Below are 23,463 nucleotides of genomic sequence, written 5' to 3'. Positions count from 1 at the left end.
TCACCCCCAGAAGCAAGGACTACTCCCCTTTCAACCTACAGGATTTGCCACTGTTACCTGAACCACACTCAGGGTAACCTTGTGCGTTCTTGACTTGAGACTGAATTCTCAAGCTAACTGTGACCGGTTCTGGTGACTCCAGATCACCTCCTGGTGCAAGAGGCATTGGCCTTTCCCTCTGAGTTCCAGGGTGCTGCTGGGGAGGCTGAGATGCTGAACCTTTCAGAGAAGAAAAGATGGAGAGATGCATACCTGGGAGAGAGCCAGCAGCACCAAGTATAGTGTATTTGTGCAATTTTCAAGGTCATCTTTTTTTTTTTTAATGCCTGAAATATAAAAGTAATGTTGGCTGTTTCCAAGTTCTCCAAAACACTGGCCCTTTAAAAATTTATTTCCTCCAAATTATCCTCTACAGTGCCCCTTAGCAAATGAGAATTCCTGCCATACCTGCTCTCTAGAATATCCCCAGGTCACAGTGTAGCTGCTGAACTTTATAGGCCAAGGGTGAATTTCTCTAGAATAAATGCATATGACTTTTCCCTTGAGAATTCAAAGACCCCTGACTTGGCATAAAACAAAATTGCAGACCTGTAAGTCTTTAGGAGGCCTCCCAGTCTAATGCTGCCCAGTCTAATGCTGCCCCCACCCCTACCCTCACCCCACCTTCCCTCCCCGCCATCCTCCTTATCTTCAGTGTCTGCATTTCAGTTTTGTAATGTGTATGACTTTCAGCGGCATTGAAATCCTTATAAATCTGGCATCATGCCATACACCCATAATCCTAGCATTTGGGAAGCCTAGGAGGATCAGTGTCAGGTTTGAAGCAACTGTGTGATATAGCGAGTTCCAGGCCAGCCTAGGTTATATACATGGTGAGTCCCTGTCTCCACCAGAAAGGGGTGGGGTGGGGCACAGAGACAAAGAGACAGAGACAGAGAGACAAGAGATTTTTTTGGTTCACTTAACAAAGTAAAATGTTCTCTTGTTAAATTTGCTATTAATATTGCCATAATATAAACGTGTTTACCATGGTGCTCTACTTTCATTTTTTGTTGCTGTGACAAAATAACAAAAAGCAAATACGGGGAAGATAGTTTATTTCAGCTTACAAATCTAGGTTGTGATCCATTATTGTGGGGTAGTGAAGTCAAAGCCATGAGCAGAGAGAATGAATGTACACATCCTTGCTTGCTTACGCTCCATTCCATTTCTCCACTACTAAACAGTCCAGGACTCCCTGCCTAGGGAATAGTGCTGCCCACAGTGGGCCTGCTTTCCCACATCAATTGACCTAGTTAAGACACCCCCCCCACCCCGCCACAGGCATGCCCACGGGCCAATACAAAGCACAAAATTCCTGGTTGACACTCTCTTTCCAGATGAGTCTAGACTGTGACAAGCTGGCAGATCAGTCACACGCTGTATTGAGGTGCATTATCTGCTTCATCCTGGCAATTTCCCCTTCTGCCTGTTCCAGGATAAGGTGATGGCAGGCAGGTGACAAGATGGGAGAACAGTTTAACGTCCCCCATGGGTACTTGCTGTATTTTGACACCATCCCTGTGGTGTGCCTTTATTAGTCCTATTTACAAGGTGAACTAAAATGTAGAGACAAGTATTTTTCTCCTGTCCCTGGCTGAGTTATCTATTGCTATTGAAACAAGTCACTACTAACTGAGTAGCTTAAGGCACCAGGAACTTACCCTCTTAGACATCTGGTAGTGAGAAGTCTAAAATGGACCTTTACTGACTGGAGTCATGGTGTCATCCAGGTCCTGACTTCTTCTAGAGACTTAAGGGAGAAGTCTGTTCCCGTACTTTAAGCTTTCAGAGAATGCACACCCTGCCCTCCTTGGCTTGTGGTCCCTTCCTCTATCCTCAAATCTAGCTGGCCAGCATTTCCACCTAGCTCTTTGATTCTGACGTCTCTGCCTCCTTCCTCCTTTGTATCTTGAGTGGTAGAAATAGAGACAGTTTATTAAGAAGGGGAAAAGACAGTTCAGTCTCTGCGAGCCCCTATGAGCCCAGGCTAGTTGACTGGGTGAGCCCTCTGTGAACCTTGACCCCTCAGCTCCTACATGCTCCTCCTCTGCAGGATTTCTAAACTCCACCTAATGTTTAACAGTGGGTCTCTGCATCCACCTCCATCAGTTGCTGGACGATGCCTCTCTGATAACAATTGGGCCAGGCACCAGTCTGGTCACAGGAGATGGCCAGTTCAGGCTACGTATCTGCTGTTGCTAGGAGTCTAAGCTGCGATCCTTCCCGTAGACTCCTGGGAGATTCTCCTGCACCAGGTTTCAACCAAATCCCGAAATGCATGACCTAGCAGCCCCCCTCAAGAACTCTCCCCCTCCATGCCCTCCAGTATGGGAATGACCTAGGCACTCTGCATATATTTTACAGTTGTGTAGCTTGGTCCTCTTGTGGGACTCCTAACAATGGGAACAGGGGCTGTCTCTGACTCTTTTACTGGCTTTTGGGACCCTACTCCTCATACTGGGTCGCCTTGCCCAGCCTTAATACATGGGGAGGTGCTTAGTCTTACTGCAACTTGATATGCCATGTTTTGTTGATACTTATGACCTGCCCTTTCCTGGATGCAGATGGGAGACGAGGGGATTGGGGCGGGGATGGAAGCAGGGTTGGAGGAGGGAAGGAGGGACTGGGAGAAGAGGATAGGGGGAGGCTGAGGCCTGGATGTAAAATAAATAGATGAATAAATAATAAATACATAAAAGCCAGGGAAAAGACATGCCCAACAGTCAAAATGGGCTCCTGAGCTTAGAAGCCAGGCCCAGAAGCCTGGTGGCACACCCTCACTCCATCTTATGAAAGGATCCCTGTGACTACAGAGCCCACACAGATGATCTAGGAAAGCAGCTTTACCTCCACTTCATTGCTGAATTGTAGTTGCAGTGACCCTTTGTTCTGCAAGGTGATGTATTCATATGTTCTAGAGACTATACCACCCTGCATGTGTCTGCTCTCACCTGATCTCAGAAGCTAAGCAAGGTTAGGCCCCGTCTGTGGTGGCATTGTATTCCCCAAAATATTGTGCACACTAATAAACTTATCTGGGAACAGAGAACAGACAGCCACTAGATACAGAGGCCAGAAAATGGTGGTACTCACGCCTTTAATCCTAGCATTCCAGAGGTAGAAATCCCTCTGGATCTCTGTGAGTTCAAGGCCACATTGGAAACAGCCAGGCATGGTAAAACATGCCTTTAATCCTAGGGAGTGGTAGTAGAAGGTAGAACGGTATATAAGGTATGAGGACCAGAAACTAGAAGCATTTGGCTGGTTAAGCTTTTAAGTTTTGAGCAGCACAGTTCAGCTGAGAACCATTCGGATATGAGGACACAGAGGCTTCCAGTCTGAGGAAACAAGATCAGCTGAGAAGTTGGCCAGGTGAGGTTAGCTGTGGCTTGTTCTGTCTCTCTGACCTTCCAGTATTCACCCCAATAACTGCCCCCAGGTTCATTCTTATTAATAAGACTCTTTAAGATTCATGCTACACGCGTCAGTACTTGGATGGGATGAATGGCTATCTTTGAGAGAAGCATCATTTTTCTCCTCTGAATTTCAGGAACCCATATGGTACTGGGCCGCTCTGGTCCTCCTACAGGTTTCTAGCCTTCTATACACACAAGACAGAGGCTCTGGTTTGTTTTACGTGCACACTCGGATGTGTGGAGGGAGAGAGGAGCTTCTCCTCATACATCTGCCTTTGATGCTGCATGTTTAATCGTAAAAACAAAACAAAGCAAACAACAACAACAACCCCTAATGTCTCCTGTGCTTCTGTTTACAAGCTGGGGCTGGCAGATGTTCAGCAATGATACCGGCTGGTGTTAATGAGACCACAGTAACAGGATGAGGCAGCACCCTGCTGGTGAGTTTTAGGCAAGGTTCTTCCAGGCATGTTGAATGAACTCAGAATCTCCCGGCCTTTGTCTTACAGGCTTATGTAGAGAAGCACGTTGTGAAGAATTATTTCTACTATTACCTGTTCCGGTTTTCAGCCGCCTTGGGCCAGGAAGTGTTCTACATCACATTTCTCCCATTCACCCACTGGAATATTGATCCTTATTTGTCCAGAAGACTGGTCATGATATGGGTTGTAAGTATTTTGTCATTATTATTTACTTATCACAGACACATCTAAGGTGATTACCTGCCTTGGTATGCAAGTATCTTGAACAGGTGGTCTTTCTCCTTTAACACTACTTGCACAAGAATTTGCTATTTGCTCTAGTTTAGTTTAGAAAAAGCATAGTGCATTTTATTTGCAAAAAAACAGGCCAACCTGTGCCTTCACGTACTTGTTTGATATTCTCCCTTCTATAAGAAAACAGACTAGAAGAGAGGTAAGACACTGGGCAGGGAAGAAAGGAGCTTTGTAAGAACTCTTGTGGAGTGTGGGGTAAAACCTTCCAAGAGGCTATATTAATAAAATTTGATGAAAATCTAACTGGAAGCTGTAGAGCAGAAATTCCAAGCACTGGGAAGCAATGACTCTTCATACATTGGAGAGGTCAAAACATCCTCGGCTGACTGCCTGCCTAGGGGGTAACACACGAGACAACTGTGATGAGTCAGGTGTACAGCAAGAGCCCCCTCCTGCTGTTTCCTTGGTACCCTGTCTCTTAGCCTTGGTTGGGAGAAAGTTCTGGTCGATGTGTTTGTTTGTTTGTGTTTGGTTTATGTTGTTGTTGTTCTTTTGCACGGCTGTGTGAGGTGGTGTGTGTGTGTGTGTGTGTGTGTGTGTGTGTGTGTGTGTGTGTTATGTGCATCTGTCTGCAAATGTCCACATGTGTGTGGAGGTATGTGTAATCATAGCTAAACCATTTCCATTTTTCTGATTATAGTCCAAGCCCTTTCTTGATTCTGGAAGTTTCTATGCAGACCCGACTTCTCCCCTAATAATTCATGGCTTTTGGTTCTCTCTCCCTGATCAGAAGCAAGGCGTGTCCTCAATGAGGGGAGAAGGGAGTTTACTCACACCATGATCACAGCGTAGAGGTTGGGGCAGAGGCTCATGGTCCTAAAAGCAACATCTGGCTGATGTGACACAGGTAGCATGTTGTTATTTTCGGCAACACAGGGCTGTTCAAACTCGCTCAGAGAAGTAGGGTATGTTCTACGTGTATGGGGAATCCAGGAACCACAGCCTCAAAGGTCTGACATTGGGGAATGGTTGGGTTGTCAGGTACAACACAGTTGTGACTATTCCCTGTTACCTCCTGCTGTCAGCTAGGACTGTTTCAAGACAATCATATGTAGTTCATTATAGAGTTCAATCCCACAAACCTGTCCATCTCTGGCCAGTCCCTTAGACTGGCTGCTTTTGATGCCAACAGCTGTGGATAGGGGTAGGGAGAGATGATTGACAGGGCTGCCAATGCCATGGATCGGGCTGTGGGATGAGAAAGACCTGGGTGATTGCCTTAGTTTGGGTTTTTATGGCTGTGAAGAGACACCATGACCACGGCAACTCTTATAAAGCAAACATTTAGTTGAGGGGGCTTGCTTACAGTTTCAGAGGTTCAGTCAGTGATCGCCATGGCGGGGAGCATGGTGGCATGCAGGCAGAGGTGATGCTGGAGCTGAGACTGCTACAGTCTTGTAGGCAACAGGACATCAACTGACATGCTGGGCAGTATCCTGACTGTAGGAAACCTCAAAGCCCGCCCCCACAGTGACACACTTCCTCCAACAAGGCCATACCAACTCCAACAAAGCCACACATCCTAATAATGTCACTCCCTATGAGATTATGGGGGACCAAATACAGTCAAACTGCCACTGTGATGAAACCCAGAATGGAAACCCTGTTCAAAGCACTTTGTGATTCCAGCCTGCCATCTCCACTGATTTCAGCTGAAAGGACACAGCCAGAGATCCCTGGAGGCTTGTCACGTGGTCACACATGTGCTATGTATGTGACATTTTAAAGAGGTCCCTCTGTGGTGTGCAGGAGGGAGAAAAATAGCAAAGATTGGGTGGAATGGCATAGACTATAGTGATGCTTTTGTAAAGTGCTAGGCTGTCTTCGATGATTTTTGTCTTGCATTGTGAGTCTCCCTCAATACCAGACAGTTCTCTTGAAATGAATGCTGATTTAGTGTCAAATAATTTGTGCACTGCCTGCTGCTTGTACGCAATACAATTGAAGGGACAGTTTAGAAAAAGCTTAATGGCTTGGCAAGCATACACCATTTTTGTTTGTTTGTTTGTTTTGTTGTTTTTTTCTCTCTTGTAGATGCCACAACTTTGGCAATAAGGAAAACCAGAAAAGCACAGTGTTCTTTCCAGGGGGCCCTTTGGGATCCTGCGCTTTCTCAATAAATGAGCTTAAGTTGGAGAAACAGCGTTTTTTTTCCCCCCTGTTTGATTACTCACACCCAGCTAGCTGATACCAGTAGCACAGGGCAGTTCTGCGCCCACATTTAACTCATGCCTGCTAGCCTGTGAGGGTTTTACTGCTGTGGGGTTTGGGTATCTTTTTATGAAGCAGTCCTGAGCATCACTGCGGAGTTGACGACGTGTCTAAAGAGATCAGTGTTTCCGACGGCCACCTGCTTGCCTGACAAAGGAGCTTGTCACCTGCTTAGAGAGGTGTGGAAGAGGGCCTGCACCTCACACCCCCTGGCCTGGGGTCAGCTTTATAGGGGCCCAAAGATGACTCAAAATGTGATTATCTCCTAATCCTCTGTTTAAACTGCTCCCACCAGTCACTTCAAAAGATGTCTCGGCTTGTTAAATTGGTTCTCACTTGAGATTAATGACTCTTTAAGCAGAGCCAACAATAGCCAGATTGAAACCCCCTAGAACCCGCATGGAATGCAATAGAATGAGGCGTCCGGGATTCTGCCCCTTTCCCTCTGAAGTGGAATCTGTAATTTAGCCTTAGTTAAATATTAAGTAAATGTCTTGATGGGGTTGTTAGACTCAGTCTATTGGTTTGGTCTTTGACACATAATAGAGGCAAGTATTGGTTTTAGTGGAGGCTAACCATGAAAAGCAAAAAGCCTTCAAACGGACTCATGTGGTAGACAACTCCATCTGCCTCTCTGTAATTATCACATTATCTGAAAGTGATTCCTCCCCATCCTTTTTGTTATTGGCATATATTCACTGTACATAGTATTGGATTTCACAGAGACGTTTTCATGGAAGTCTGTAACGTACTTTGAACATGCTCCCTCCATACGCCCCTCCCCTCCCCTTTCTCTCCTACCATCAGTTCCTTTAATTCCCCAAAGAGTTTCACTTCTACTGTCATGGTGTGTGTGTGTGTGTGTGTGTGTGTGTGTGTGTGTGTGTGTGTGTGTGTGTGTCTACATAAAATCTGGCATCCACAAATGATTAAAAAAAACAAAACATGCTAACTAGAAGCAACATGGGAAGGAAGGGGTGTATTTAACTTACAGGTTACAGGCCATTATCAAGAGAAGCCGAGGCAGGAACTCAAAGCAGGAATCTGCAGGCAGGAATCGATGCAGAAGCCATGGAGGAACACTGATTATTGGCTTACTCCTCATGGCTGGCTCAACCTGCTTTCATATGGAATGCAGGACTCTCTGCCCAGGGATGGCACTGCCCACAGTGGACTGGGCCCTCCCACATCAATCGCTAATCAAGCAAATGCTTTCATAGACTTGCCTACAGGCCAGTCGGATGGGGGTATTTTCTCAGTGGAGGGTTGCTCTTTCCAGATGACTCTAGCTTGTGTCAGATTGACAAAAAGGAACCAGCACAATGGTATAGAACTGTAATCCTGGTGTCAGAGGCTGAGGCAGGAAGACTGTGAATCAGAGGCCAGTTTAGGCTATCCAGTGAGGCCGTGGAGAGAGACGGGAGCAGGGGAGGAAGAGGGAGAAGGAAGGCAGAGTGGGAGAGAGGGAATATGAATTTGAGAATGAGTAAACAACTGGAAATGTGCCCACCTTCTCCATGTCACCCATCTCCTAAGACTTGGATGACAGAGATCTTTGCCCAGCTCACTCAACTATCACTTCTGATGTTTCGCTGAACTTCTGTGTGGGTGGGTAATTGCCTAGAAGCTCAGGTAAGTATAAAATTGGTTGAAACACAGAGTGCAGGAGAAGACTATCTTGAAAAATGGAGTTGGACTAGATCTGCCTGAGGATGCGAAGTATATGCTCTGCCACATCTTGACGCACAGCCCTGGATCTCTTTATTTTGTTTCACACTGATTACTGATGCTCTATAAGCTGAATATGATGGCTCACCCTTGTAATCCTAGCACTCACAAGTTTGGGGCCAACCTGAGCTACAGACTAAGACCCTGTCTCAAACGGAAGACAATAAAACAAATAGATGTTGCCAAGGCATATTCATATCACCCCAAAACTAAGGCACATCCTGACATGGCAGAATGTCAGGAATCCTGTTTCTCTTTTATCATGGCTCCATCCCATCACCTACAGACATATTATTATCAGTCCCTCAGCATCCTTAGAAAGGTACCATTCTGGACTAGCTTTTTCCCCAGAATCTATCCCACCTATTTGCAAAACAAATGGAAGAAACTTAACTAGTCAACAGGCAAGAAAAATTTGCTTTTTCCCCCCCAGACAGGGTTTTTCTGTATAGCTCTGGCTGTCCTGGAACTTGCTCTGTAGGCCAGGCTAGCCTTGAACTCCTCTTGCCTCTGCCTCCCGGGGGCTGGGATTCAAGGTGTGCACCACCACACCCAGCTCAAATAAAAACTTTAACAACTCTTTCTTAAGACAAATAAACAAACAAACAAACAAAAACCTCATCTGAGCTTGGCTGTGCAGTCCTGCAATCCAAGCACCTGGAAAGTGCAGGCAGGAGGATCAGAGTTCAAGGCCAACTACGTGAGACTTGTCTCAAAATAAATAAAAGCATAAATGCATAAATAAATGAATAATAAAATTTTTAAAAAGCCTGTTTTAAAATCTCAACGTTTTCTTTATAAAGCTATATTCTTGAGTGGACATGGGTTCCCCTAGTAGCTTTTTATCGGGCACACACTCTATGCCGAGTACTACATACACCCAGAGCCCCATTTTACGAAGAAAACTAACACAGAAAGAGGTGGACCTGCCCAAGGGGGCACAGCCGCTAAGTTCAGCCTGTAGTGGTCACCCCGGGTCTTATCCCCAAATCCATCCCATTCCACCCATCCTCCCTATCCACCGCAGTATGCCACTTCCGATGGCTACTGCAGTCACTCAGAAACCCCTTTACCATTTAGTTAGGAAGGCTCCACCTCGGGTCACAGGTGTCCTGTGTGTTCTGTGGCCACAGGACACAAGCTCCTCTCAGTTCTTTGTGCTATGCTTTCCTGTGACATCTCATCCTCACAGCCACCTGCTGACTGCATGTCCCAGATTTTTTTTTTTTTAAACAACCCCGTTGGAAGGCTGGAGCATCCCTGGGATCTGAAGGACAGTAAAGGTGAAAAGCTTTGGTACTGTGGTTTCTGAATTAGAGGCCCTTAGAGGGAAGGCCGCCTGCTAATCTTAGGCCCAGCTTCCATCTCCTTATCCTAATTTGCAAAGCGACCAAGTGGAAAAGACTGCCTCAGGCAAAAAAAAAAAAAAAAAAAAAAAAAAAGGCCCTTTGTCCTTTCAGGGAGGTGGGGCTTTGACCTGCAGGGGACTGGGCATTTTCTGAGAAGGTAGACCTACTGCCGAACAGCTAGCCTCTGGGTACCTTCATCCTCCTGAATTCCTGTGCTGTCTTGCCACAGTGAGAGATGAGGTACTTAAAAGCCCTATATTGGTGCTTCTGTAGTCTGTGAGGATTAGGAACTGTTTCTTATGCTGGGAAGATGAGGGACAAGCTTCCACACTCAAATGTTCTGTCCAGTCATAGCCGAGAGGTTCTACTTTATTTTGGCCTCTGGAATTTTCTGGAGGCCTGAGAACCTCCAGGCCAGCGCACCCCTGGGAACCTAATGGCTGTCCTCTCTGATTTCCCCTCTGCTTTCACTGTGCAGGATGGGGCTCCCCCAGAAGCCTTCTGTGTCCTGGGAAACAGCAGAGGACCCCCTCTTTAATACCCTCTTTAGTAGGAGCACCCCGCCACATAGGATATCTTCACAGGGTAGTTGCTGCCAGACAGTAGGCAGATCTTTTTTGCTCGGCCGACGTCTATAACTGTACAGAGTGGCCAGAGGTACTGTGTTCTCTGTGGGTCTTAACCATCAGGAAACCGTGTTGCTGACCCTGGCTACCGGTGTCCCAGCCTTTTTTTCTTTCTTGATGTTCAAAGCCCCAGCCACGGCTCTGTGCTCTCCTTGTCGGGCTGAATCCAGTGCGCAAGCTCTTAATTCATTCTCTATGAGACAGAGCCAGGGGCTTGACCAACTGCCTGTGACTAAATGACATTGCAGACTGCATCAGAGTCAGCCACGTTAAGGGTATGCAGCTCAGTGAGACCTTCCTCAACTGGACTATACGTACGCTAGTGTCTAAGACAAGAGCGCTCTCCCTCTAGTGAGATCCACCTCTCGGGCATCCTCACTAGTGCTGGACAGGGTGTGGACCTTAGGAATGCCACAGAATGGAGCCCGTAGGAAGGAGCGGAGATTTGAAACCAGAACTAACTGGTCGCAGGGTCTCGAAGCCTCTATATCCTGCAGTTACCTTTTCCCATCGTTACGTTAAGCATACTTTGGTGGTTTTGTGTATTAAAAATTGTTCAATTAATTTTGCTCTTCATTCTGTAAGGAATGAGCCACATTAGGAAAACAATGGAGTGCCCAGCATGTTGCTCACAGATAGAGCACTTGCCTAGCATGGTTTAGGCCCTGGGTTCGATCCCTAGTACTAGGGAGAAGGTAAGAAGAGGGAGGGAGGGAACGAGGCGGACATACTGTGCAAATGAAAGCTCTGTGAATCCCGCCATGTCTGTTGGCTGAAGGTTAACTACGTCTGGGTCTATCTTTGCAGGAATCGCAGTATGCAGTTTATAGGCTACTTTGTGATAAGTGATTTTATGTACCATTAAAAGCAACTTTCAGTTCATGATTTTAAAAAAAAGTTAGAATGAGCTATAGGATTAGGGAAGATTTATCGATATTTCAATCTTGAAACATGGAGTCAAAGGATGGTTTATGACTTTAGAATCAGAGGACTTGGCTTCTGGCCCCGCTGACGGTTGTTTGCCCTGTAGTTTGTGTGGCACGTGATACACATGTAAAGCAAGATGAGAGGCCCTCCTGGAGATGGAGCTAGGCCACAGTGGGCTTGTGACTGCTTTGGCTTTGCAGTTCATTATAGTCTGGAGTTTACAAATAACTAGTCAACAGTGTTTGTATCTGGGCTTCAGCTTGATTGACTATAAACTGTGAGGTCCAGCAGAATGCCCACAGGACTCTTTGCTCTCTGATACTTTTTTTAAGATTTATTTATTTATTATGTATACAGTGTTCTGTCTTCGTGTATGCCTGCAGGCCAGAAGAGGGCACCAGATCTCATTACAGATGGTTGTGAGCCACCATGTGGTTGCTGGGAATTGAACTCAGGACCTCTGGAAGAGCAGCCAGTGCTCTTAACCTCTGAGCCATCTCTCCAGCCCTGCTCTCTGATACTTTTATGATTGTGAAAATATCAGCAATCGTGCATCTTTGAGAATATTCAGATCTTTTTAATTTTAAGTTCTGGCTTAAACCACACATCTACTGTTTAAAAAAAAATTGCCCTGGTCCTAAGGGCAATGGCTCAGTGGACAATGTACCCTCTGCACAAGTGTGAGAACTAAAGTTCAAATCCTCAGAACCCACAAAGAAGCGAGGCAGGCATGGAGTCCCCCTGCAATCTCAGCTTTGGGAGGCAGAGTCAGGAGATCTCCCAGAATAAGCTGGTTTGTTAGACCAGCAAATCAGCAAGCTTTAAGTCCAAATGAGAAAACCTGCTTCAGTATTATAAAGTAGAGAGTGGCTGAAGAAAACACTCCATATCATTCCTCAAGCCTCAACATGCACACACATGCCCACATAATACATATATGTATACATACATGCATACATACATACATAGAAAAGAATACATTTAAAAAATAATTGCCCGGGTCATCCACAAGCCTTTACATTGGGTTGGCTTCATAGTCTTCCCACAGGCTCTGGATAGGGAGAAGTGACAGAGGTCTTCTCTACAATGGACTCTTAGGGGTATGGTGGTGACTCTAGCCTGGATCTAAGTCCCTAGGAAACCTTTGTTCTTATGAATGAATGTAAGCCAAAGGACAGCAGTTCAGTGAGGGTGCACTTAGAGAGCTTTTAGATCCAAAGGTGATGTGGGTGAGAAGCACGCCCACAAGCCTTGCTCCCTAGGGGTGGCGGAGGAGAGCATGAGCATATAAATTCATTGTTTGCTCTGGGTCTGTTCAGATTTAACTGAAAAAAGACGTTGCGTTTTTGTCCCTTTTAAAATTAAGGTTTTGTTTCTCTTTTTCTTTTTTTTTTCTTTCTTTCTTTCTTTTTTTTTTTTTCTGGCATTCCCAGGCACTGAAATCAGAGTCAGGGAAACAGTGATTTGTTTGTTTGTTTCATTTCAGTTTGAAAGTGCTCTTTGGACAGATAGCAGTTGGACTCTGGCAGATGGAGAATGGCATTCTGAAGCTTTTCCAGAAACCTCTAAGTAGGAATTAGCAGGTTGTGAGCAGCAGTAAGCTTGCTTCCTTTTGTACCCACACTGTGTAAACAAATAAAGGCGGAGTCAAGTGTGAGAGATGACATCCTGGTTCGCTTTAATTGTCAGCTGGACACAGTCTTGAGTCGTCTGGGAGGAGACGCTTCCACTGAGGGATTGCCTACATCGGGTTGGTCTGTGAGCATGTCTGTAAGACATTGCCTTGGTTAGCAATTGATACAGGAGGGCCCAGCTCCCTGGGGGCCGTACCATTCCTCACACAGATCTGGGCTTTATATAAAAGTCAGCCAAGCAGGGACTGAAGAGTAGTCCTGCAGACAGCCTTCCTCCATGGTTTCTGTTTCAAACACCTAACTTGAGTCCCTGTGCTGATTTCTCTGAATGATGACTGTGACTTGGAACTGGAAGGTGAAACAGCAGTGGTTTATCATAGCAACAGGCTGAAGCTGGAGCAGATTATTTCTTTTATTAGGCTGTAAGAAAGGATGAGAATATTACACCCTCAATTTAATATAGACTCTACAATTGACTGCACGTCTATAACATGCCTGGGAACCGTACGTGAGGGCTTCGCAAAGAGGTGGTGTGAAGTAAAGAGAACCTGAGAGGCTGGAGAGATGGCTCAGCTGTCTGTCCTTTACTAGTCTGTCCTATACTAGTCTATAAACCTAGATTTATAACGTGGAAGTTGTTCAGAATGTGTGTTAAAGATGGGATTTTATGTTCTCTGGAAAACTCTACCTAGCAACAAGGAATGCTTGACTCTTTATCCTATAAGGCAATCAGAAGGTTTGTTTGTTTGTTTGTTTGTTTGTTTAAAGGATTAAAATATGAAAACACTGCCAAGGTCTGAGTTACAGAAAACCAGCTGCCTGTCTTTAAATAAAGCTATACATCAGCAACCTAAAATGATGTGTTGAAGGATGCACCAACCTGCCATCTAGCTCTCTTGGGGATGTTCATATTGAGTGCATATGCAGTTATGAGAAATATGTCTAGGAGATTTTATGTGAGAGATAGGAAAAAATTTTAAGGAACTTTTTGGAGTGTTTTCTTTAAAATTAAAACATAAAGAGCCACGAATGTGTTAGTCCCTGGTTCAGAAAATGTGCAACAGAAATCTTGTGAATGAAGTGATCTGAAAAGCTAAGGTGATTGGTACCCAAATCAAAACCTAGACAATCATAAATACGCCTTTGTGGTCATTTGGACATCTGTCAATGTTTGCTATTTGAAATCAGTATATTATGGTTACTGATGGTGCTGGGGATTGAACTTGGGGCATTGCCCACACTCAGCATGTTTCTGTTACTGCATTGTGCCACCAACAACTACATTGAGATTATTTGCCCTTAAATGGTAAATGTTGATACAACCATGAAAACCAGCATAGTTGTCTTTGAACACATCTCATAGACCATTTTCTAAATCTTGTAGTCTTCCACGTACAGCAAGCCTAAGTATCTTTCTGTTCTCTTGGGGGTGAATGGCCCTTAGCACTATAGGTGTAATACATTGAGTTATTCACAGCAACCCTTTGTCACTAAACTGTCTGGGCGCACTTCCGCTAAGTCTGAAAAGAATTATAAGAGTGCACTGGCCCTTTAAGATGAGCTGTTTATAACACAGTGTCTCTGCCAGCTCTTTCACCTGCCCTTTGGAAACAGATGGCTATAAGCAAATTACAGATAGGTAGTATAGCATTTCTGTCTCTCTAGACAGGATGTCAAGAGTCTGGGTAGCATGCCTGTAGAAAAGGATACAGGAGCCAGGAGTCAGCCGGCTCCTTTGTAAGAGTAATATTTTAGTGATTCTGCAAGAGCGTGCCCTTTCGAATGTACTCTTAAGCACATTTGACTTTGATTGGTATGCATTACTGTGAAGGGACTGAGAATGGGACACTAAGAACACCCAGAGCTTGTTCCCGAGCCAGCCCTTTCCTGCCATCCTTGTCCTACACTGGCCCAAAAGAAATGTCTCCTTGGCAGAAATGAGCCGGATGCCTCACAAAAGCTCAAGGCTGTTTTCCAGAACTTACCTTGTACTACTTATACCAAAACTTTTTATTTTTCCTTTAATGGTTAAACATAACAAAACAATTAAAAAAAAAAAAAAAAAAAAAAAAAGGAGTTTCACTATGTAGCCCAGGCTGATCTTAAATTCCAGATCTGAAATAGACCTCTCCTAGCTTCCTGCAGGACTCCTTCTGCATGAAGTCACTCACCTAAATCCTAATTTATTTGTGTTTGTCAGTGGTAATGCACAGCCAAGCACCCCCACAAGCCTCACTCAGTGTAATTTTGTGTTTTGCTCCCAGTTCGCAGCCCTCAGCCCTTGACATTACAGATGATCTTTCAGCAAAGCATCTGAAATCTTTCTCCAGCAGAGTTGCATACAAATAGCAGAGCCTCTCTGCCTTTAGGCTGGTAGTTAATATACTGGCTGGAAAAATGAAGTCGAAATTATAATATCATTGCTCACATCAGAGTGGCGTTCTAATTGCACTGTTGCAAGCTCATAAGCATTAGGTAGAACTATAATCAAACATAATGAGAAAAGCATGCAAAATATTTAATGGTTCCCTGTCTTTCCTCGTAATGTGTTTCAGGGCTGCCCTTTTCCAGCCGTAACTGGAGCTGCCCAGTACCTCTTTCTCAGCTGTGTCTGGACAGCCTCCCACCCAGCTTTGTTACTTTAATAGCTCATAAGCAATATTAGTTTTGGGAAGTACCATGTTGCTTGAAAATATATAAAAACTTAAATTTTCTTCATAAGCCTAAACTTTAGATCAACTGCATCAGATAACTATGTATTCTGCTGAATAGATGGCTTATTTGCTTATTTATTTTGCAGTGGCAAAAGTTCTGCCCCTGAGGGATGCCTCAGCCTTCTCCTATATATGTTTGCATGTGTATGTGTTTATGTATAAGTGTACAATAGCAAATGGATATATGTGTAAATGCAGATAGTTAAATTGAGGTTATGCAATCTTATTCATTTATTTTGGGGGGTGAGTGTGTGTGTGTGTGTGTGTGTGTGTGTGTAAGCATGTAGAGGTCAAAGGACAACTTTGTGGAGTTGATTCTCTTCTGCTACCTTGTGGGATTCAGGGATTGAACTCAGGTCATCAGACTCTATTCTCTGACCCAGTGGTTCTCAACCTATGGGTTGTGACCCCATTACGAGTAAGAAGCGATTGAACGACCCTTTCACAGGGGTTTCCTAAGACCATTGGAAAACAGATATTTACATTATGAATCATAACAACAGTAGCAAAATTACAGCTATGGAGTAGCAACAAAAATAATTCTGTGGTTGGGGGTCACCACGACCTGAAGATCTGTATTAAAGGGTCACAGCATCAGGAAGGTTGAGGACCACTGCCCTAGCCTCTCACTGAGCCGTCCCACCAGTCCTGATGTCATGCAGTTTTAAGTGAATGTGGTGGCGTATGTGTAGACAGGTAGATGAATGACTTGTTCATTCTCATTGCTTCATTGTTTGGTAGATCATAAAAAGCAAGACGTTTAATCTAAAACAATGAGTGATCTCTCAGATAATCTCCCAGGGAGAGGAAGCAAAAGGAGCCATGGAACAAACCCAGTCAATTTGCAATGTTCCTGTCAACTGTGTCTTTTTTTTTAACACTTATTTATTTATACGTATGCACATGTGTACATACATGTGTGTCATGGCATTCATTTGGAGGTCAGAGGACAGCTTGTGGGAATCTATTCTCCCCTTCCATCATGTGGGCCTAGGGATAGAACTGAGGTCATCAGGCTTGGCAGCAAGTACCTTTACTCCTGACCCATCTCACTGGTCTGGGCCCATTTGTCTTCAGATCTCATGCTGATGCTTTCTACAACAGTGGCTAGCATGGAATTTCCTAAGGAACCAGGGATGTGTATTCATTCATCTAATAAGGATCTATTCTGTACTATACAGTAGCCATGTTATATTCTAGAAGAGAATTCTAGAAGCACTCTTTCAGCTCAGGCCAGGATTGTCTTTATTCTTCACTACCATACTCCCATGCTGGGGATCAAACGCAGGACATCGTGCCTGCTAGGCTAGTCTTCTACCACTGAGTCATTCCTGGCCCCATCCAGGGCTCCCTCCAGATACTCTTTTAGACTTGAAGTCCATCCTCCTCACGGGATCTGTTTCAAATGCCAAGTGTGAACTTTTAAACACATTTAATGGTCCAGCACTTTAAAATTACCACTGAGGTATTTTGCAGTTGAGCCTCAACCCGAGTCAAAGCCTTTAGCCTTTCCCAAATCTGTCTGCTCTTGTTTGTGGAATCACAGAGCCACCGATGATGACCTCAAGCCTCCAAAGCTTCCTGGTCCCTAGTCCTCCATGTGCACATTCTATTCCATGCTTCTTTGCTGGTGTTCCCTGCCTTCCATCCTATCCCCAGCTCCTGACTGCTGCCCCGGGACCAGCAAAAGCATCATCTCTACAAATGCCACTGACCCCTGCATCTGCATCCTGCCACGTGGCTCATTACCCTCCTTCGAACTTGACACCTGGCAGGAACTCAGTTAAGTCCTGGGTAAAATAAATAAAGGTTATTTCTACAAAGACAATTTAAGAGGCCAGTATGGACTGTGTAGTAAGACCCTGCCAAAAATAAAAAAATTGCATAAGATCTCTTTTCGTCTATGTATGTAAGATACATATGAAACATTTGGGTCCCATCCCCAAGAGATTGTGTGTGTGTGTGTGTGTGTGTGTGTGTGTGTGTGTGTGTGTGTGTGTGTTTACAAAATTTAAAAACATCTCAAATCTGAAACATTTATTGTCTCCAGCACTTTGAATACAAATTATCAGCCTAGAGTAATCCTATATTACTCTATATTACATACTATATTACATAAAATCTTGAAATGAGAGACCTGGTGTTAACTGTTTTTTGAAAAGCATCAGCTCTCTGCCAAACTATTGGTGAGCCGTATCTTATTAAATGTATTCGTCTATTAAACATTACACAAAGGCCCACCCTGTGCTGAGCATGATCCCTGGTGATGGGAATCAGCCACAGAAAAGAACAGGTACCACCATGCTCTCCTGGGACCCCGTGTAGGCAAAACAGACCGTGACAAGCCACAAGGCAATGGAAGATCCCTTGAGTGGTGTTGGGGACCTGGTCAGAGCTGCCTTCCCCATTTTAGAAAACTGGGCACTTCATACAAGCTTTTTAAACTTAAGCCTTGGTAGGTGAGAAGCACCCAGCTGTGTGAACATGGGGAAGGGAGAGCGTCCTAGCTCAAGAAAGGCCCAGAACAAGAAAGAGCTCATTGCCTGGAGGAACGTGAAACGATGATAATGACTGGGCAGAGGAAGACATTGCTTCTGGAAGCTTCCAGAATTCTCTCTGCTCCTGATATGCCTCCCAGAGGATTCCTTCTGTCTCTTTGTACAATGTGGAGTGAGCTACTTGGGTCAGACCTGAGCTCAGCTGTGCCTCCACTGTTGACATCCCTGAGCTCTTGCTTGTCTCTTCCCTCAGTGGGTACCTCACTTCTCAAATGTGTGAAATGAGAATAAAAGAGGTGGTCTCTACTCTGGACTGTGATGCTATTAACATCAATGTCTATGCATGTAAAAGCCACTGAATCTCTAGAGGCGTCATTATTTCATTCAGTTCACCAAACAAAAGTATTTGGGTGCCTAAGGAGAGCCAGGTACTGTTTGAGACTTTGAACAAAAAAACAAGTCAGAGCATCACTCGGGATGAGGATGAAGCTAATAAAAGAAATGTATAATAGGCCAGACATGGGGTATATCCACCTGTAATTCCAATACTTTCAAGGTAGAGGCAGGAAGTTCAGAAGCTCAGGATCAGCCCTGGCTTCATAGAGAATTTGAGCCTAGTCAGAGGCATGTGAGATCCTGACACAGACAAAGAAAAATATAGAGAGGGATGGCATTGCAGCTCGGTAGTAGAGCCCTCCCTGAGTTCATGTGAGGCCCTGGGTTCAGTCTCAGAAGCTGCAAGGAAAATATTAAAGAACACTCATAATGAACGGTCTAAGTGTGAGCAGGGTTAAGTTCTATAAAGAAAAATGAAAGGAACATGGGGTAAGGAGTGAGATGTATGTGAAAGGTAGGGGGTATGCTGTGCTAAAATAAGGTGGCCTTTCCTAAGAGATGTCGTTTGGGTACAGGCTTGACTTACAATTTATTTGTCACACTCAAATTGTTTAAGCTATTCTAGAACGTTTGACATTTTTTTTTTTCTTCTTGGGTGCTTATTACTAGGTACTCATGTGTTCACTGGGTGCTGAGGACTCGGTGCCCCTGTGACCCGCGGGTGCTGGGAACTCGGTGCCCCTGCGACCCCTGGGTGCTGAGGACTCGGTGCCCCTGTGACCCGCGGGTGCTGAGGACTTGGTGCCCCCCAACCCCTGGGTGCTGAGGACTCGGTGCTCTCCACCCATCCTGCCTTCTGCCGGAAGTCCCGCCCTGTCCCTGAGACTTTTTATGACTATCCTTTCACACTGATTTCTGTTTGTTCATTGGGAACAAAGTCTAAACAGCCTGGCAGGTAAGCTTGCCAGATAGCTAGATTTTAGAAATCATCAGGCCATCTTTGCATTGGTGTTACCGTGGGTCTTTAAAATAAAACATGTGCTGTAATTCGAATCTGGTGAGGTATTGCATCCAGCAATGGTTCTGTTTACTTCCTGTCATTGTAACCATTGCATGAACCTCAGCCTTATAGTGGAAAGTGGAGACGGCCGGAGGATAAGACTAAGTCCCTGTGCCCCAAAGGCACGTTCTGGCAGGCTCCCGTCAAACCTTTCTCATTAAAAAGGGTCATGGGGAGGTTACTGCCCTGGCCATAGCCCTGTTTGGGAGAGGTGGGTGGTGTGACCAACAGCCTCCCAATAACCCCTCAATAACTAGAGTTAATCACTCACTGGCCAAGTAGGAGCCAGCACAGAGCATCCTGGCTCTCCTCTGCTGCCCCGTCTCCTCCTCTGCTCCCTGCAGTGAGCAGGCGTCAAGCTGGAGCTCTCCCAGACCTTTGTCCCTTCCTACTTAAAGACTGGCTCTCCAGGAGGGAAGTCATCTCACCCCATGGGAGAAGGGCTTTCTTCTCTACCCTGAGAATCCCTATCACAAAGACCAAAGAGGGGGTGCAGCCAAAGAGGGGGAGGAAGCCATAGGGGGAAAGACAGGCTTGCTGAGCAAACATCTTTGTAGCCTAAAGGGATGGGAAAGTTGATTTTCAGGGATCCTGGCTAAAGAATGTTTATATGTCTGCTAAAGCTTTTCACATTCACTGTCGTCTTGGTTTTAAACTCCCTTCATTCAGGAGTTAGCAAGTTACATTGTTTGTAATTGAGCTCAGCAACTTGATGTCTTTTTGGAGTGGAAGGGGTGGTAAAAAAGATGTTGCTGAGCGGACAGCATTAAGCCTCGGGGTCAAGGGAACTAGTCTTTCAGTTAATCTGCCTGAGAGGTGTTCATCCCTGAGATAGGAGAGCCCCCACTTGAACGTCAGAGCTCGTGGAAGAGAGTCACAAGGCTGAGGCAGCCCTCAGGAGAGAGGCTCGATCAGGAACCAGCACACTTTGCCCTGGGAGGTCCATGGTCCTGGTGGTGTGGTGATGGAAAAATAGGATGGGGGCTGGTGAGAGCTGTGAATCCTAACATTCACCCGAAGGCCTCTGTTTTTACCTCGGGAGGAAGGGAAGTGAAGTAGAACCAAGGGAGGAAGGCAGTTGAAAGGATAAAGAAAAAAAAAAAAAGGCAATAGTGAGTACCTTTTGGTGGGCCCTGCCAAGTTATGCCACGAAGCAAAACGCCACCCGCCACAGAGTTAGTGGTTTATTGGGGGAGGGGGACAGCGAACCAGGGAAAGGCCATGTCGGAGTGGGGACATGAGTGAGGGAGAAAGGACAAGAGGAAGAAGAGAAGCAAGAGAAGAAAAGAAGAGGCAAAGAGAAGAAAGAGGCAAAGAGACAAAAAGAGCGAGATGTGCCTGGCTGGCACTTTTAAAGGATGCACATGCCGCATAGTGGACAGTGGAGAGGCACCCGGTGACGGGTTACGACGTGACTGCTTTGGAGACAGAGGCAGGCTGCTGCGGCGGCATCATCAGAAACTAACAGCACCCAAGAACAGATGGAGTTTGACAAACATGCTGTTGATTTGAGAGTATCAAAATCACATACACACCTGTAAGTCTAGCACTCAGGAGGCCGAGGCTAGAGGATCCCAGAAAACTGGAAGCCAGCCTAGACTATATGGTGAGTTTCAGGTTAGCCAGAGCAACATAAATGAGACCATGTCTTAGAAAATCAAATACTCAGTGTCTACATTTTAAGACAGTTTTGTTGTCTGTGGTTGACAGTCACTCCTGATTGTGAGTACCATGCGGTTAGAAGTGAGTTTGAAACCGGCTTTTCCCGGGGTTGGTAACACAGCCCATGACATCAAGTGGACAATGGAAATGGATGTTGGGTAAATCACGGGAGGAGTCCATTTGGCTGTGCCCCTAGACTGCCCGAGCAGACTCACATCCAGGGTGCCCTCCCCAAAACTGCGTCATCTTAAGTGAATTTTCTTCCCTACTTCCTGCAATTATGCATCTCATAACCTTGTTAGGCTTCATATTGAGTTTTTAATCCTCATGTGTTCTCTTTGCTCTCCATTTCCGCTCAGTGTCTAGCTGGTAATTCAGTTTGTCCGCGGGCTGCTGATGACTGAGCACCTCATCATGGGCTGATACTTCCCCCACATATATGTGGCTGCTTTAACATGAGGAGATGTGCCTGGTAACATCCACTTTCTGGACAAAGAATATGTAGACCTAAGAGCCTGGAGATGATTGCCTATTTGTCCTTGCCATTTGGTTCATTGTTAAAATGGAAACCCTGAGAGGCTGGAGTTTTCTCTAACAGGCCCCTTGAGCTTCTCCAACACCATTTCCCTCTTGGAAGAAGTTTTAATCCTGTTGGTTGTAGCAGGAGTTGCATGAGCTGGCACCGTGAGTCCAGACTTCTTTCAGAGCAGTGCAGCTAGCTGCTCATGGGAAAAGCAAGCCCCGAGGCACTGTGGATGTAACTCAGAACCGGGATGGATGGCATTGCTGTTAGATTCCTCAGAGTCTAACCATTCAGAAATCAGTCTTTCTTATTTCTTTGGTGTGGCCATCCCTCAAACTTTTGTTGCCTTCCATTTGGAATGTGGGCCTGTGGCAGACATTCTCGGGCTTCAGCTTGAGTGCCTCAGCATATAGACAGGCCCTTAAACATAAAAAACAAAACAAAACACCTCTTTATAAAAGGCCAGCTTGAAAGACATATCTGATCAAGTATACAAGGACAGTTGGTTGGCCAGAATACTAGGGCTCTGAGTCAATGACTTTAGCCTCAAGTCAGGCTCTTGGTTGATGGGGTCAGCAAGACTGAGTGGACCTCTCTCCTCCATCTGGGGGCTTCCTGTATGAAAGGACAAGAGAGGGAAATACAGCTGCATCTCCTCTTGTCTTGAGATAATTCAAGACTAGACAATTTTGGAAGCTAGACTTGTTCTAGGATATACTGATATGGAATCTCATTAGATGATATTCATGCTTTTTCCCAACTAATTCTGTCCCCATCCCCAGCAAATTTGAGACATCTTACAAAAACTCAAATAATTTAGCCTACAGGGTTATTTTCTTATTTTGTGAAGGATTACAGATGTTTGTGGTTATGTTGGAAGGGGGTATGAGGAAAGCATCTATTTTTATGACCATCTTCTTAGAGACAAATCTTTTCTGAGTCTTCACAATGAAACAGAAGTTTCCCTGGGTACTATTGGATTCTACTTGGATTCTGAACTTCAGATAGCAAGTAGTATGAATATTTGGCTTTGGAAACCCTATCTCATTATATGTAAGGCTGGCCTCAGACATAATCCTTTTGCCTCAACTGCCCATCTAATGGCATGAATTTTAATAACAAAAGATTTAAAAGATCCTCTAAGTCTACTGAGCACCAGATTTTAGAAAACAAGAATTTGGCTAACATGGAATGTATGTATATTTCCTGCTGGCTTTTGTTCATTCATCCATATCCTAGGCTTGTTGTAGGGATTGAGAGATAGAATGTCCATACATTAGATACAGTCACATGTAAAGATAAGTTACCTCTAGTCATAGGTAACTGTATAATTGTAATAACACAAGTTTGATTCCCAAACACTTAATCTGCAAGATGTTTTATTTCTTTAGTTTAAATATATACATCTTAGATTAATCACGTTTCATATATGAACTCACAGGAGGCTGGGGAGATAGCTAAATAGGTAAGTGCTTGCTGAACAAGTATGAGGATCTGAACTTGGATCCCCAGCATCCATTTAAAAGCCAAGCATGGGGGCATGTGTTGATAACCCCAACACTGGAGGGTAAAAGTAGATCCCCAGAGCTTGTTGGCCTCAAGTTTCAGGTTTAGTGAGAAATTGTGTCTCAAAAGACTGGGATAGAAGAAGACACAGGACATTGATCTCTGGCCTCTACATGCTTGTGCACGGGCAACTCACACATACACATGTTTACACACACACACACACACACACACACACACACACACACACCACATATATAAGGCCATGGTTTCATAAATGTTCCACTAAATGTCCCACCAATTTAAAGAACAATGTTAAAGGAATATTAACACGAGTCATACAACTAGGGAAGACTCTGGGAGGAAGTTTTGTGAGCACTTTGAGAAAGACTTGGGAAAGAGTCAACTTGAAGCACATGAGAAAAACCTCCTCAACCAGCTTGGTAGGAGGCCCA

The 23,463-nt window shown here is 44.9% G+C and overlaps 1 protein-coding gene across 1 annotated transcript in view; it reads left to right on the top strand.

Moving 5' to 3' along the window:
* Window positions 1–23,463, top strand: part of Sgpp2 (sphingosine-1-phosphate phosphatase 2) — a 112,951-nt gene that overhangs the window by 49,749 nt on the left and 39,739 nt on the right. The window contains exon 2 of the mRNA XM_016009877.3: window positions 3,968–4,126. Coding sequence (XP_015865363.1) covers window positions 3,968–4,126 — 159 coding nt within the window. The remainder of the gene's footprint in view (window positions 1–3,967; window positions 4,127–23,463) is intronic.

The sequence above is a fragment of the Peromyscus maniculatus genome, chromosome 13, assembly GCF_049852395.1.
Source record: "Peromyscus maniculatus bairdii isolate BWxNUB_F1_BW_parent chromosome 13, HU_Pman_BW_mat_3.1, whole genome shotgun sequence".
NCBI classification, from domain to species: Eukaryota; Metazoa; Chordata; class Mammalia; order Rodentia; family Cricetidae; genus Peromyscus; species Peromyscus maniculatus.
This window is presented reverse-complemented; position numbering and strand designations above follow the sequence as displayed.